At 40.6% G+C, this 17,112-nt stretch overlaps 1 protein-coding gene across 1 annotated transcript in view; it reads left to right on the forward strand.

Moving 5' to 3' along the window:
• Positions 1–17,112, forward strand: part of RNF130 (ring finger protein 130) — a 108,386-nt gene that overhangs the window by 58,764 nt on the left and 32,510 nt on the right. Inside the window, exon 4 of the mRNA XM_049648819.1 lies at positions 537–787. Coding sequence (XP_049504776.1) covers positions 537–787 — 251 coding nt within the window. The remainder of the gene's footprint in view (positions 1–536; positions 788–17,112) is intronic.

Consider the following 17,112-nt stretch of genomic DNA (forward strand, 5'->3'; position numbering starts at 1 on the left):
GTTGTACACACAATAGGTGCCCTGTAAAGAACGAGTAGTGCACAAAGTACCAATTTTTGTACTATAAATAATAGTGCTTTTTGTACTATAAATACTGGTGCTATTCTCCTTTTCTTAAGGAGCTGGGACTTTCTAAAGAGCATTTTAAAATGGAAAAAGTTTTACAGTAAAGACCTGCCATATTTTATCACATGACGTTGTTCTATAATACCACGTTTAATACTGTCTGTCGTTAACATTTGGCTGATTGAATAATCCATTTTTTAAATGTAGTTGTAAGACAAGTTAATGGGACTCTTAACACTGCAATAATTGTATACTTTGTCTGAGTTTTAAGTACTACACAGCAGATTCCTGTTTCCACTTGGTGCCCGCATAGCCAACTGCAGAGATTGATTTCATCTGAAAAGTTCAATCTGCAAACCCTTGCCATTAGCAAAAATTATAGTGGCTTTTCTAAATAGTGCCTTTGTATGTTTGATGTACCTTTAAATTTTAAAGATCACTTGAGTATGTGTATTTATTTTACATTACAGGCACTGGAGATATTATTGCTGTCATGATTACCGAATTGAGGGGTAAGGATATTTTGAGTTATCTGGAGAAAAACATCTCTGTACAAATGACAATAGCTGTTGGAACACGAATGCCGCCAAAGAACTTCAGCCGTGGCTCTCTAGTCTTCGTGTCAATATCCTTTATTGTTTTGATGATTATTTCTTCAGCATGGCTCATATTCTACTTCATTCAGAAGATCAGGTACACGAATGCACGCGACAGGAACCAGGTGAGCTGTCGGTCGTCTGTAATGATTGATGCTTACCAGCCGTAATTCATGGACATCTGTTATGCTCATGTATGGTACCAATAGTTTTTCATGTAAAAAAAAAAAAAAAGTTGTGACCCTCAGTCATTTACAGTATGTTGAAAACCTACTAACACAAATTATTTGAGGGATTTTTTAAATGGGTAAATGGGGAATTTAAATTTACAGTGATCACTTAGAATATTCTATGTAAATGTTTAGCATGGTATCATAATATGATCTAGCTAATTCCTAGTAATTTGAGGAAATATCACAGAGTTGCATTTTTAAGCCAGTAGCATTGATGGTCATTGGGAGTGGGTGCTGGGGGGAGATGGCACACGCTTTCATGCTGTGTGAATTTTGAACTGTAGATTACCTATTCAGATAAAATAAATCAATTAAGATTACCTATCCTGTGTAAGCCGGGCCGTGGGGGAGACGATGAGGTGTAGAAGGACCCATAGAAGAGCAGTATCTAGTTGTCCCAGAGCCTCCATTAACCAGCATAAACAGTGCTCAGTGGATCTCGGATGAGTGGGTAAAGACACAGGAAAGACAAGACCGTGTGCAGCCCTGTGGTGGATGACCTGTAGGCAGTGATTTTGTCAGGTTGTTAGTTTGTTTGGTGCACATTGGGGGGCTGGGCTGGAGGTGTTGAGTCCCAGTGCCAGCCCGAGGCTTCTCTAGGAGGAAACCAGCAGGGGAAGTGCTTGGAGAGTGGTTGGTAGCCAGTTTTTATGTAATGCCATCCTCTCCTTAAACAGAGTACATCCAGATCCCTGTGGGGGAGTTGAAATTTTCAGCCTTCCTCATTCTAGCGAAAGAAGGACAGATGCTGCTGTGGAACAGATATGAGTTCAAATCCCGACCTCACCATGAGTTTGCCATGGTCCTTATAGACCATTTATTTCACTTCTCAACTTGTTTCTTCATCTGAAAATAGGTATAAAATATCTGAAAACTGGAGTTTATTGCACGTTTTTGTGCCAGGCTCTGTGCAGTATCCTGTATACTTTAAAAAAGTTTTAATATGATAATTTTTATTATTTATAATTTCAGTCTTACAGATGCTGCATAAATAGTATAAAGTATTCCTTTCCCCAGGTTCTTCAACTGTTAACATTTACCCTATTTGCTTTTTTTTTTTTTTTTATTTTTGAGACAGAGAGAGACAGAGCATGAACGGGGGAGGGTCAGAGAGAGAGGGAGACACAGAATCTGAAACAGGCTCCAGGCTCTGAGCTGTCAGCATAGAGCCCGATGCGGGGCTCGAACTCACGGACTGCGAGATCATGACCTGAGCCGAAGTCGGTCGCCCAACTGACTGAGCCACCCAGGCGCCCCTCCCTATTTGCTTTTCTATGTGTACATACCTTTTTTAACCATTTGAGAGTAAATTTGAGATGTGATGCTCCTCTACCCTTACTACTTCCTTGTGTATTTTTTTTTAAAGCAAGAACATTTTCTTACATAATCACAATGTGATTATCAAAATCAGGAAGTTAACACTGATACAATACTATTATCTGATCTAGAGACCTTTCTTTCTAGGTTTTGTAAAATTGTCTTAATAATGTCTTTTCTAGCAGAGCAAACCCTGTATTGATCCAAACAGATTGAATGTTGCATTGAGTTGTCATGTCTATTTTTTTTTTAATTAAGCTCTATGCCCAGCATGGGGCTTGAACTCACACCCCCAAGATCAAGAGTTGCACACTCTACTCACTGGACTAGCCAGGCACCCCTGTCATGTCTCTCTCAATCTGTTTCATGGCATTGGCATTTTTTTAAATGTTTTTCTGTTTATTTTTGTGAGAGAGACAGAACGTGAGTGGGGGAGGGGCAGAGTGAGAAGGAAATACAGAATCTGAAGCAGGCTCCAGGCTCTGACCTATCAGCGCAGAGCCCAACACAGGGCTCAAACTCATGAACTGTGAGATCATGACCTGAGCCGAAGCCAGCTGCCTAACCGACTGAGCCACCCAGGCACCCCTGGAATTGGCATTTTTGAACAGTCCAAGCCAGTTGTTTTGTATTTGAGTTTGTCTGATACCCAGCATTCCCTCATTATTATATCCAGGTATATGCATTTTTTTGAGAATACCAGTCCTTCACATTTGGTAAACTTTTTTTCTTGTTTTTTTTTGTTTTTTTTTTTTTATTTAAGATAATCGTAGATTCACATGCATTTGTAAGAAATAATACAGGGAGATCCCAGTACTCTTCATCCCCCAAGGGTAAAATCTTGCATAACTATAGTAAATATTATAACTATAGTAAATATGACATTGATATAATCCATTGATCTTACTCAGATTTCTCCAGTTTAACCTGTACTTGTGTGTGTGTGTGTGTGTGTGTGTGTGTGTGTGTAGTTCTATATGATTTTGAGTCACCACTGCCACAATTGAGATACACAACAATTCACCACAAGGATCCCTTGTGCTATTTTCTTTTATACTCATAGGCACCTCCTTCCTGCTCTCCTGCCTAATTCCTGATAGCACTAATCTGTTCCCCACTCTACAGTTTTGTCATTTCAAGAATGCTGTATGAATGGAATCATATAGTACTTAACTTTTAGAGTTTGGTGTCTTCGCCTAATGCAATCCCCTTACGAGTCTCCCAAGTTGTTGTGTGTATTGGTAGTTTATTCTCTTTTATTGCTGAGTAGTGTTCTATAGCTTGGATATACCAGTCCAGTGAACCCAGTTGTTTCAAGGTTTTGGGTATTTTAAAATGGCTGTGAACATCTGTTATGGATTTTTGTGTTAACATGAGTTTGCATTTGCCTTGGATAAATGTTCGGGAGGGAAATATCTGGGCCATTATGGCAAGTACATACATCATGTTAGAAGAAACTGCCATACCTTTCCCCAAGCAGCTCTATATTCCGTGTTTGCACTAGAAACATATCCCTGAACCATATCCTCTACACCCTTAATGGTGCATGTTGTCACTAATTTTTATTTTAGCCATTTGATGGTAGCTGTGTAGGCACATCTCTCCTGCGTTCCTCTGATGACTGCTGATGTGGAGCATCTTTTCATGTGTTTAATTTGCCGTCTGTATGTCCTCATTACTGAAATGCCTGTTCATGTCTCTTGCCCATTTCCTAGCTAGGTTGTTTTAGGGGGTTTTTTTTACTGTTGAGTTTTGGAAGTTTTTACATTCCAGATACAAGCCTTTGTCAGAATTGTGGTCTGCAGATGTTTTATCCCAGTGTCTTATCTGGGAAGAGGTCAGAAGACTTCTTCACAGGGCCTTCTGAATAGCAAAAAGATTTAATTTTGACGAGGTTTAATTTATCCATTTGGCTTTTGCTGTCAAGTCTAAAAACTTTTTGCCAAACCCTAGATTCCAAAGATCTTCTCTTTTCTTAGAAGTTTTATAGTTCTGCCTTTTACATTTAAGTCCATAACCATAATCCATTTTGAGGTCATGTTTTTCATAAATAAGAGGTTTGGGTTAAGGATTTTTTTTTTTTTTTTTTTTTTTTGCCTTATTGCAGTGGCTAGAATTTTCAGTAACATGTTGAATGACAGTGGTAAATGAGAGTGGGCATCCTTGCCTGTACGTAATCTTAGAGGAAAAGATTCAGTCTTTCATCATTGAGTATGTTTTAGCTGTCATATTTTGTAGATGTTTATTACCAGCTTGACAAAGCTCATCTGTATTTCTAGTTTGCTGAGAGCTTTTATCACAAATGGGTGTTCGATTTTGTCAGATGTTTTCCGTGTCCGTTGATGCGCATACGATTTTTTATTTTCTTCTTTATCCTGTTGACATGGTGGATAGTATTCATTGATTTTCTAATGTTGAACCAGACCTGCATGCCTGTAACAAATCCTGCTTCATCATGGTGTATGATTTTTTTGTGTGTGCATTGCTGAATTTGGCTGGCTGTTGTTTTGTTGAGGATCTTTGTGTCTAAGTTTGTGAGAGATACCGGTCTGTAGTTTTTTTTTGCGGGGGGGAGTGGGGAGGGGTTATTGGAAAATTGTAATTTCTTTGATGGTTAAAAGACTATTCAGGTTGTCTGTATCGCCTTTATTGAAATTTGGTAATATGTGGTTTTTGAGGAATTGGCCCTTTTTTTAGATGTTGTCAAATCTGCAAGTATGATGTTGTTTACAGTATTCCCTTGTTCTTTTAGTGGCTACAGTTTCTGTCTTCGTTCCTGATTTTAATGATTTGTATCTTCTCTTTATTTTTGTCCTTTAAAGTTTTTTTTTAAAGTTTATTTATTTATTTTGAAAGAGACAGAGACCATGTGAGTGGGAGAGGGGCAGGGAGAGAGGGTGAGAGTAAATCTCAAGCAGGCTCGGTTCTGTCAGCACAGAGCCCTACTCAGGGCCTGGGGCTCAAACTCATGAAACCATGAGATCATGCATAACTTGAGCCAAAAGCAAGAGTTGGAGGCTTAACCAACTGTGCATCCAGGCACCCTTATTTTTGTAAGTCTTGATAGAAACTTCTCAGTTTTTTATATTTTCAAAGAACCAGCTTTTTGTTTGTTTGTTTGATTTTTAAAGATGGGAACTTACATTATTTATGAAAACTTTTTTCTTTCTAGAGCCCCTGGGTCAGTCAACTCTTGATTTCAGCTCAGGTCATGATCTCATGGTTTGTGAGATCAGCCCCACATCTGGTTCTGCACTGATAGCGAGGAGCCTGCTTGGGATTCCCTCTCCTTCTCTCTCTGCCCCTCCCCTGCTCACGTGTGCCATGTATGCACGCACTCTCTTTCTCAAAATAAATTTTTAAAAAAATAAATCTTTTGGGGCGCCTGGGTGGCTCAGTCGGTTGAGCGTCCAACTTTGGCTCAGGTCATGATCTCACAGTTTGTGGGTTCAAGCCCCGCATCAGTCTCTGTGCTGACTGCTTGCTCAGAGCTTGGAGCCTGCTTCAGATTCTGTGTCTCCTTCTCTCTCTGTCCTTCCCCTGCTTACACTTTGTCTCATTCTGTTTCTCAAAAATAAATAAATGTTAAAAAATAAAAAGAAAAATACTAGGCAACAGAAATTAAAAAAAAAAAGAAATCTTTTGTCTTTCCCTTGTAAGGATTTTGTGCCATAAATTTCTTAACACTACTGCTTTCACTGTGTCCTGTATTCTTTGATATCCTGTGCTTCCATTTTTGTTCAATTTTACGTAATTTTTTCTTTGGGGACTTCCTCTTTGACCGATGACTTCACTTTCCAGAGTCCAGAGATTCTGCAGTTACCTTAGTGTTACTGATTACTAGTTTGGTTCCATTATGATCAGATGTATGATTTAAATTCTTCCAGATGTGTTGAGGTTTGTTTTATTACCTGGGATATAGTCTGTCTTAGCAAATGTTCTGTGGGTGGTTGGGGAAAAAATGTGTATTCTGCTGTTCGGTGGCGTGTTCTGTAGATGGCAATTAGATCATGCGCTCAGCTTGCCTCTGTGAGGAGGTGGGGTGGAAAGATCCCCTTCCCACTGGGCCCCACTGAAACCATTGTGGCAAAGAGGGGTGCGATCTTTCCACAGGTGTTTGGCTAGAGTAGGACAGGTAGGCAGTCCACCCTGTGTTCCTCAAGTCTCCAGGTCCTTCCTCTCCACCTTTTAGAGACTTGCTATCCTTGCCTGTTGTGGTAGATCCAGGGGGAGGGCTAGGAGGAGGAGGCTCCTGTGTCGTGGCAGAGCTGACGGTCCCCATAGGATCTTCCACACTTGGACTGGGACATAGGTGACGAAAACAATAAAGGAATATTAGATGAAAATGTTAACATATAAAATATGCCACAATCCTAGAAAAGATTATTAGACATAATGTGCGAAATTATACATTTACAGCCTTCAGATTGAAGGCACCAGTTTTATGAAGTTTTTGATAAAATGAAAAGATGTAAAAATCGCGTTGTGATGAAATGGAAGAATAGAGTCACACCCGCACTAACAAAATGACAGCATTTGTGTATTTATCATCAAGGCACCTGGCAAGAAATCTTGTCTGATGATATTTGAGGAAAACAGATGTCAGCTGAAGTTCTTGAGCTTCTTGAAAGACAGTAGCACAGCCCTGAAGTGGTTTTTAACAGCCCACTTTCTTCAGTGATGTAGCCTTCTTTTTTAATTTAAATGTGTCACCGATATAATGCATGAACATGATTCTTAAAAATAAATAGCACCACAAGGCTTGGTTCCTTGCCCGGTCTTTTCCTAATTTTTGTTTCCCAGAGACAAGTGACCTCTTTCAACTCTGCTATCTGTTCCCTCTGTTATTAACTCCGTATTTACATGTAGCATGTTATACCCCTTTAAAAAAAAATAATAAAGACGTTTGTTAAGTATGTTGTTATGAAACACTAAAAGTGAAGTGATCAAGAGTTGCTCTGAAATGGTGTTCTGGACAGGAGAACCCTACAATTGTGGGTTGAATGTAGTGCATCCCAAGGACTTTTGGAAAAGAGCGAGTGGTCTGGTCGGTCCCAGGAGACTGGTATTTGATGGTAGCATTTTAATTAGCACCCGGCGTGGGGCCTGTGTGTGATGCAGGCGGCAACGCACCCACCATCTGGCGCAGGCCACAGGCGCTTGCCGTGCGGCCGATTGCGCGCAGGCTTCCAAAGCCTTCTCCAGGAGCTGCTGTGGTGGAAAGTGATGTTCTGACCTTTTTTCCTCCTTCCGTTTTTTTCCTAAGGTTGAGAAACGCTTGATGAAATTTTTATGTGGCTTAAAAAGCTTAGCTTATTAAAGTTTAATAAGAAGGTGGCAACAGCTCAACTGGTTGAAACCTTTGGCTATTTTAAATGAGAAGCCAGAAGTATTGGCAAAGGAAAAACAGTGAGTTTAAGGTGAGACCCATTTTCTCCCACAAACTGTCATCGTGAAGCAGTGCTTTGGACAGAATATGCTGCTAAAGAGAGCCACATAACATAAATAACTTTCTGAGCACAATGTAATGTACACAATTGACACCATTTTGCACGTGCAAAAAGAATCTACTGCTCTGGCTCTTTAGTTTAACTGCTAAATTATCTGTGGTTTGCTCTTCCTAAAGGACTGTCAGAATGCATCTGGATACAGTGTTTACGTGCAAATAGCTCAGAGGATTGTTGCCTTCTGATAAGTCAGTGATAGTTCGTTCACACAAGGGGATAGATGTTCAATGTGTTTATATAGAAAGGGAGCCTGCAGTTTTTCCGAGAAATGTAAAACTTTTTCACACTTACATGGTCGGTGGTGCGCCTTTATCCTACAGTAATCCAGTTTGATTCCCAAAACAGAACAATAATTTTTTATTTTACTATTGAGGAATAATAGGGCAGATATAAACAAAATTCCACAAGCCAAACCTGAGTTTAGAATGTCTTTTTATGAAAATTCCCTGTGAAAATTATACAGTTTCTAAGGTATTTAAAACTTGGTAAAGCTCCTTGCCAAAACATGTGTACCTTATTCTTAGCCTGTATAAATATCCCGAGGTTACTGAAATGAAACAGGCTTTTCTTGCCCATTTTCATCCCAGAAGGTAGCTAATTGGAGAGTGCACTTACATGTGAGAGTATGGAAGAACACCAAATGTTCTGCATAGGACAGCAGATACTTATACACAGTTGACCTTGGATGTGGTGGGCTCAGAGTCTTCCTTCCACACTGAGCAGGGAGATATTGCGCATACTGTCAAGATTTTTTTCCCCTTGGAAAAGATTATGTAGTTGAAAGAGACAGATGGCTTTTGTCATTGTTGGATTGTACACTAAATTTTATCTGCTAGGTTTTTTAGGGATTAATAATTCCAGAAAAACTGAAGAAGGAAAGTAGGTGTCTGAGCTGAGTGTGTACATATTACTTTATCATCTTTCTACCTTCTTTTTCATGTCTGCCATTATGGTCAGTTTACATAAGTAAATACCACCATCTGTATGCAGAGAGTATATGCCTTCTAAACGTTATACATCAAGAGCTTAAGATTTTTTTTCTAGCACAAAATATCCTGTTAAGAACAGGGTGTTCTGAGGCATTCATTACTACCTCCTCAGGGTTTAGCATGGGGCCTGGCACATCACACTAACTCAGTGAATGCTTAAATTTAATCAAAGAATGAGCTTACATTTTATGAGGAAGGCAGACAGGTGTAATCAGAATACTGCTGTATGGTGTGAGTTACTCTTTTTGGGCAGAGTGATATTACTCTAGGTGAGTCAGGGTACTTCGCAGCGGAGGTAGTGACATTTGAGCTGAATTTTACAGGATGAATAAGACTTTGTCAAATAGGCTGGCAGGAAAGTCAGGCAAAGGGATCATTTTCCACAGAGCTGTGGAGGGATGAAAGGAGGGACAGAGTTGAATGGCATCAGGAATCGTGGGGAGGGGACCTGAACCTGTCAGCCTCTCCCGGACACATGTGTTGACATAACAAGATGAAGGGCTCAAATCTTGCACTGAAGCAGTGAGGAGCCATCAAATGAGGATTTTTAGCAGTGGAGCGATAGAAAAATTTTTTTGACAGGAGAGGCTTAGGGGGAAGGAGCTCTTGGAAATATCAAAGAGCAAAGGCAAGTAATATTAATAAAGCAGGGTTATGTAGCCGACTGGGGGGAGGGGCCAGGACATAGACACACGGTATCTTGGAAAGGCGATGGGGATAGTTCTGTTAGACAAAAGGGACAAAAAGTGGTCTGTGATGAGTGACAGGCTGCAGACTACCAGGTGGTTTCAGTCCGGGAAAATAGCTTTCATAGCACCTGGATTTCATCAGTGTTTATATCAGTGTTTAGAAGAGAACCCTGCTGCACGTTGATACAAACCTAGCTCTGTGTCTGTGGGAGACTCCTGAAGACTGAAAAGAGAAACCTGAGCTGAGTCTCATTACAGAGACCTGTCCTCGATATGCTGCGGACCAGCTGGCTGTGAACAAATTATTCCTGTTTGAGTAAGCAGGATGAGTTGTTTGTTTGTTTTTTTTAAGTGTTGTTGATTTAATTTTAGAGAGAGAGAGCCAAGCAGGGGAAGGGCATAGAAAGAGAGAAGAGAGTGAGAATCATCCCAAGCAGGCTCCGCGCTGTCAGCACAGAGCCCAACATGGGGCTTGAACCCATGAACCGAGAGATCATGACCTGAGCCGAAATCAAAGAGTCAGGATGCTTAACTGACTGAGCCACACAGGTACCCCAGAATGAGTTGTTTTCTACCAATGTAAACCCTTTGGATACTGTGCATCCACAGAATCATTTGAGAGCACTTTTTTTTTTTTTTTTTTTTTTTTTTTTTTTTTTTTTTTTTTTTTTTGGTGGGGAAGGGGACATTGTAAAACTACAAATTCCCAAGACATCTCCCCCATAGGCTGAATCGGGAAGTCTAGGTAGGACCTACTTACCAGCTCTAATCTCTCTATACCTCAATTTCCTCTTCTGTCAAATGGGAATAATGCAGTTACTTTCTGTTAAAATGATGATGAGGATTACATGAGTCAGTAGTGTGAAACTTATTAGAACAGTACCTAGCATGTGGTATGTACTGAATAAGTCTTAGTTACTATAAATATCATTATTTCATATTATTATTATTAAGCCCCTAAGGTAGATTTAAAGCATTTGCCCCACAGACCACACCTTGAAAAACAGTGACTTAATGGCATGGTGGTCCAGTATAAGTAAGGGAATTTAATAAAAAATGATCTTCACAAAGGGATTTGTGCTCCATCTTAAGTTGTGAGTCAGCAGAACACAAATAGTATTAAAACCAAGAGGGGGAAAAAGCAATGGCTTTTAGACAGATTCAAGTAAAAGACCAAAACCATAGCGGAAGCATACCTGTCACAGAGTGATTGGAAATGTTGAAGGAGGGGTCAAGAAGAATGTAGTAACATAAGCCAAGTCCCATGAAAAATACTACAGTGAAGACATTTGACGTTAATATCAAATACAGAGAAGAGATTTTTTTTTTTCCTTTTGCCACAGGAGATTTTGGAAGTTGAGAAGTGGAAGGGGTGATATATCCAAATATTCACGGGCATTCTCTCAGACACCCTGCATGCATTGTTACCAGCGTGCTGAAGGCTGAACCCCTTCTCCCGCCAGCACTGGCTCCTCTTTTTCTGGAATTCCTTAATGGGGTACCATTCCCACAGAGCCTGTCACCCAGCTAGAGAGCTGAGCCAGCCATCTTTAACACCCACTGTTTTCATGCCACCTCCCCCCCCCCCCCATCCCATGTCAGTCAGTCATTAGGTTCTGCCAGTTTTACCTTCTAAATCTTTCTGGATTCTGTCCTCTCCTCTTCCCCTGCACCCACTGGCCTGATTCGGGCCCTTCCTAACTCTCCGAAGCCCTAGATCCTACCAGGTCTCAGTGCCTCCGGTCTTCCCTGTGTCACAGACCTTCTCAGGAGGCCAGGCCTGAATTCTCCAAAACCCAGATCTCTTTTGTTTAAAATTCTTCAGCAGAATTCTGATCTGAGCAAGATGGAAGTAGTAGGGTATTTCTTCTTAATTTCCCTAAAAGCCTTTTTAAAAAAATAGAGAGCAAGCAGGATAAAACAAGGAAAAATCCTCAGATAGCATCTTCGATGCTACCAGGCCACAGGTGCCTCCAAGAACTCCAGAGAAAGGAGTGACTCAGCCAGACAGCCAGCAGCAGCAGCAGCACCTACACAGTAGCTCCAAAGAAGGTAGCCAGGGGAAGAAAGGGGGTAGTTCTGGTGATCCTAAGAATCAGAAGTCACAGCGACAGGGCTCCGCTCTGAGGCGCAAGCCCCAGCAGACGTGTCTGAGAACCGCTGATGAAAGCACAGACTGTGATTTATCAACAGCCAACACAGAGACCTGAGAAGCCTGTTCAGGAGCTTCAGAGAGCACAGTAGGTGATGGGGCAGCTCAGCCCCGAGGCTTCAGTAGCACACATGTGCACACACACTCAGCCTGGAAGCCCGCATCTTAACAGATAAATGTGAAGACAGAGCAGAGCTGCCCTATTTAAAGTCATGCTGCAGGTATTGGCCCAAGCAGTTTGATAAGAAAAAGCAGTACGATGAATAAGACTTGGAGAAGTAGGTCTGTTTTCAGTTGATAGGACTGTCTATCAGAAAATCCCAAAAGGATCAATGGAACCCTACTAAAACAAGGGAACAACCTAGTAAAGGAGCAGGATATAAAATGCATGTACAGAAGAAAAATCAAAAAATATAATGGGATGGAAGGCAGTGTTTATGGCTGGATGGGTAGGTGGGTGGCTCAATCCTGGTATGAGCATAACTAACAAGTACTGTGTAAAACCCACAAGAAGAAACATACAAAACGCTCCTGACATACCTTGTTCTTGTTGAAGATAAACATTCAGTACAATGAAGCTGTCAGTTCTCCCAAAGGTCATTCATACATTTAACTGCATCTAAATAAAATTACCTTCAGATATTTTTCTGGGATTAAATATAAGGTAATTATAAAAATCACGTGGAAGAATAAGTAAGGATAACCAGGGGGAAAAAACCCTTAAAAAGAAAAGCAGCGATGGGTGCCTAGCCACACCAAGTTTTATAATACATATTAAAGCCTCTTATTTAAAAGAATGTTTAGGGACACCTGGGTGGCTCAGTTGGTTAAGCGTCTGACTCTTGATCTCAGCTCAGGTCTTGGTCTCAGGGCCGCAAGTTCAAGCCCTGTGTTGGGCTGTACTCTGGGTATGAAACCTATTTAAAAAAATAATAAAAGCCTACAAATAAACACACCAATAGAACAAAATGCAAAACCCAAAAATAAACACACAACTGCATGTAGAAATTTAAGCACAGTATACAATAAAAAGCATCATCTCAAATCAATGGGGAAGGATGAACATTTTTAATAAATGGTTGTGGGGCAACTGGAAAAAAAAACAAAATCAGATCGATTTCTTACATTGTGCAGCAGAATAAATTTCTGATGAATCAGAGATCTAATTGTAAACGGTAAAACTACAAAGATTAGAAGAAAATGGCTAAATTTTCCTTTATGGTGGGGCACATGGAAAACTTTGAATTATGGCTCAGAATACAATACAATAAAAAATGACTGATAAATTTGGCTATATGTTTTAATTTTTTAAAGGAAAAACGAATGACAAACTAAAATGAGACATTTGTGACTTATATTACAAAGGGTTTTGGTTCCATAGTGTAGCGGTTAGCACATCTGCTTTACAAAGGGTTTAGCAGCCCTGATATATAAAGAAGACTGAAATCCCGATAGAAAAAAAAAATGGACAAATAAAAAAATGGATAGTTCACTTAGAAAAATGCAAATGGTACTTAAATTTGGCAAAAAAAAAAAAAATTCTGAGATTTGACCACGTTCTCTCTTGACTAGGTGGTGGGGAAACCAGCATTCTCATACACTGATGATGACAATGCAAAACAGTTCCAGGCGGGGGAGGGGCGTGGGCGAGGGGGCTGGAATTTGTAATATCCAGCAGAAATGCATATGTGCTTACCAGTTGTCTTAGTAACCTCACTTGTAGCAATGTAGCCTTACAAAAGTGAAAAAAGACATCTATACAGTACTATCCATCTTGATATTCGTTATACTATCAAGACAAACCACCCAAATGTCCACCCGTAGGAGTCTGCTTGAATAAACTAGAACTCTCCACCGTGGAATAACTCTGAATGCACTGAAGTAGAAGGTAGCTGTAGAAGAGAAGGGGAATCTGAAGGTCTTGGTTTGCTGCCTCTGGAGTGACCTCTTGGTACAAAATAGTTTTAGTGTACCAGCTGATGGTAAGAAAGAGCTTTGAAAATACATCCATATAAATGGATATTCATATCACGTATGTACACACATGCATATGCGTTTCCTTTTATTTCCAAAAGGAAACAATATGAGGAAAAAGCAGAATTATCCTAAAGAGCTCTTACGTTAGGGGGAAGGGAACTAGGAGGAACTAGGGATGGAAATGAGACTTCCCTGTACCTGGTTTTATAGTTTTGACTCTGGAACCACGTGCCTGTTTAAAATAATTTAAACAGAAGACAAAATTATCAAAATTGAAAATAAATGAGAACAAATGAAGCTAAATATATTTCAAGAGGCATACCCATATGGAGAAAGGAGTTATTTCAGGGGACTGTTTTTGGACAGTCCATGTCGCTGGAATATAGTCTGAGGATTCAAAAAAAAACAGCTGCATTTAATAGTCTTACTGTTGTATTGATTGTTTATTTAAATTAATATATATATATATATATAGCAGGATAAAGCAAATAAGTAATTATGTTGATGATGTTAGGAACCAAGATTTTCAGAGTAAGAAAATATTAAAATTAAAAACATTAAGTGATGACACTGTAGTCTTATTTTTGAATTGGAAATAGTGTGAACTCCTTCCTGGCTTATTTTCCTTTTCCTAAAAACTACAGAGCTCCTCTGTCCATGTAATGACAACCCAGTAACAGTGACTACCTGTTTATAGAAGAATTCCAACTAATAAATGTATAAGGAATGGCAAAGTTAGAAAATTAACTAGAAATTAATTAGAAAATTAACTGAGCCTGGGTGATTCAGTCAGTTAAATGTCTGACTTTGGCTCAGGTCATGATCTCGAGGTTCATGGGTTCGAGCCCCGCGTTGGGCTCTGTGCTGACAGCTCAGAGCCTGGAGCCTGCTTCGGATTCTGTGTCTCCCTCTCTCTACCCCTCCCCCACTCATGCTTGCGCACGCTCTCTTTCTCTCTCTCTCTCTCTCCCTCAAAAATAAGAAAATTAACCATTTTAGGGGCACCTGGGTAGCTCAGTTGAGTGTCCAACTTTGGTTCAGGTCATGGTCTCATGGTTCGTGAGTTTGAGCCCCACATCAGGCTCACTGCTGTCAGCCTGTCAGCGCAGAACCTGCTTCAGATCTTCTGTCTCCCTCTCTATATCCCTCCCCCGCTTGCACTTTCCTATAAAGTAAATAACTATTTAAAAATAAAGAAAATTAACCATTTTACATCCTTAATAAAACAATGAGCCTCTGTCCCATTCCATTCCATCCCATCCCCAGACTGCTCTGGAATTATCTTTTTTTTTTTTTTTAAGATTTTATTTTTAAGTACTCTCTACACCCAACATTGGGTTCAAACTCCCAATCCCAAGATCATAAGTCACACATTCTTCCTACTGAGCTAGCCAGACACCTCTAAAGTTACCTTTAAATGCCATTTCCCTCTCAAAGGAACCAGGAATCCTTGGAGAAATGGGTTATTCCAGATTTAGGGCAGCAAATGTATAAGATGAATGTTGTGCCAGAAAACAAGGAAGACTACTGAGGTGGTGTCAAAAGGACCTGGGTGCCTTCTCAGAGGAACTCTCCATATTCAAAAGTGAGACAGAAGCACCAGGGAATAAATACAGCAGTTGATGGAAACTGGAGGCTGTTAGAGAACCAACTTGCTATTCTGAAAATCAAGTTTTAAAAACGATTCATCCTGTGTCTTCTGTACACATTATGTTATTACATCATAACCAACTAGTTGGTGAGAGGAGGTTCATTATAGAAGAACGCCAACTAATCAATGAATTAGAAAATCACCATTTTGTAACCTTTGGTGAAATGACGGCCTGAGGCAGTGATCATCAGTGGATGCTATAAAACCCGCTGAAAGACTTAGGGAGCTTTTTCTGAACTGACAGAGTCTGAACCCACTGATTGTGCTTGATGTCAGTGAGGGCAGGGAAGCCTAACCCTATGTCCTCACGTTGGGATACATTGGGAAGCACACAACACCACCCAGGACATACTCTCGCCAGAGCAGTTGAACCTAAATCTAGCTACTGTTTCATAAGAAATGGACCAAGTAAAGTGACACCAGGAAGAAGCAAGCAGTCAAATTTAGAATGTGGGACGTTCTATTAGAAAAATAACCCAGTTTTGCCGTTTTAAAATGGCATTAAAAAGAAAAAAAGTATGGTGGAGACTTCTGGTTTGGGCCAAAATAGAATCAGATAATGAACTTGGTTTACCCTCCTGCCTGAAATAGCAGTTAGGAAGGAAAAAGACAACAGCAAAAATACATGAAATCATGTTTTCAAGAGACTGTCCAAACGAGGGTCAGTGATCCCTGAGCAATGGCAGACAAGAGATGAGGATTATCCAGCTTCATGTGTTTAAGAGTTTCCAGGCCACAGTGCACAGAGGGGAAACTAAAGCAGAGCTGAGTGGACTGCCTTATTTGAAAGTCATTACTGAGAATCCAAGAAGAACAGAGTAGCTAGCATTCATGGAACACCGTCCTGGGAAGGATGGAAATGCACAGAGAAGACAAAGCCCCAGCATCTGTAAAAGGTCCATGCACCTTGAGTATTCAGCAGAGTACTGAGCAGCCAGTGCTGTGAGGAAAGTCTCCAAAGCTGGGGAAGACCATCCAAAGGGACTGGAAGGAACAGTACCCAGCAGACAGTGCCTCCTCATGGGACTCACGGGACTAAAAACCAACATGTTGTCAGGGCCGCATTCCTTTCTGTAGGCTCTGGGGGAGAATCTCTCCCAACTCTTCCTAGTCTTCAGAAGCCACCCACATTCCTTGGCTCATGGCCCTGTTTTTCCGTCTTCAAAGCCAGCAGTGTCAGCTGAGCCCTTACACTATCATCTCTCTGTTTCTATTCCCTTTTCCATTTTTAAGAACCCTCTGATCACAGTGGTCCCACTGGGTAATTCAGACTCCCTGTTTTATTTATTTATTTTTTTAATGTTTATTTAATTTTTGAGAGAGAGACAGAGTGCTCCAGGGCCTGAGCTGTCAGCATGGAGCCCAACGTGGGGCTCGAACTCACGGACCACGAGATCATGACCTGAGCCGTAGTCAGATGCTTAACCGACTGAGCCACCCAGGCGCCCCTCATGCTCCCTGTTCTAAAGTCAGCTACCTAAGTTGTCCCTTGCCATGTAACAGAACATATTCATAGGTTCCAGGGCTTAGGATCTGGCCATCTTTGGGGGACCCAGTACTCTGCCTACCACACCTGTATCCAGATAATTAAGTGGAGACATGTAAGATAATTACTCCCCCTCAAAAAGCCGAAATCAAAATTGTAGAGATAAAAATTGTAATACCTGAAATGAAAAATAAACCGACTGGGATTAACGGCATGGCAGATTATATATTATGGAAGAAAAAATTAGCAAACTATAGGCGTAGCAATAGAAGCCACCCAATGAAATGCAGAGAGAGAATTAGCCTCCAAAAGAGCAGACCGCAGTGAAATGTGGAACAGTTTCCAGCAGCCCAGTATACATGTGTTTGGGTTCCCCAAGAAAATGAGCTAAGAGGGCTGTCAGACAGAAAACATACAAAGAAATAAAGAGAATAATAGCAGTTGTCTCA

The sequence above is a fragment of the Panthera uncia genome, assembly GCF_023721935.1.
Source record: "Panthera uncia isolate 11264 chromosome A1 unlocalized genomic scaffold, Puncia_PCG_1.0 HiC_scaffold_17, whole genome shotgun sequence".
NCBI classification, from domain to species: domain Eukaryota; kingdom Metazoa; phylum Chordata; class Mammalia; order Carnivora; family Felidae; genus Panthera; species Panthera uncia.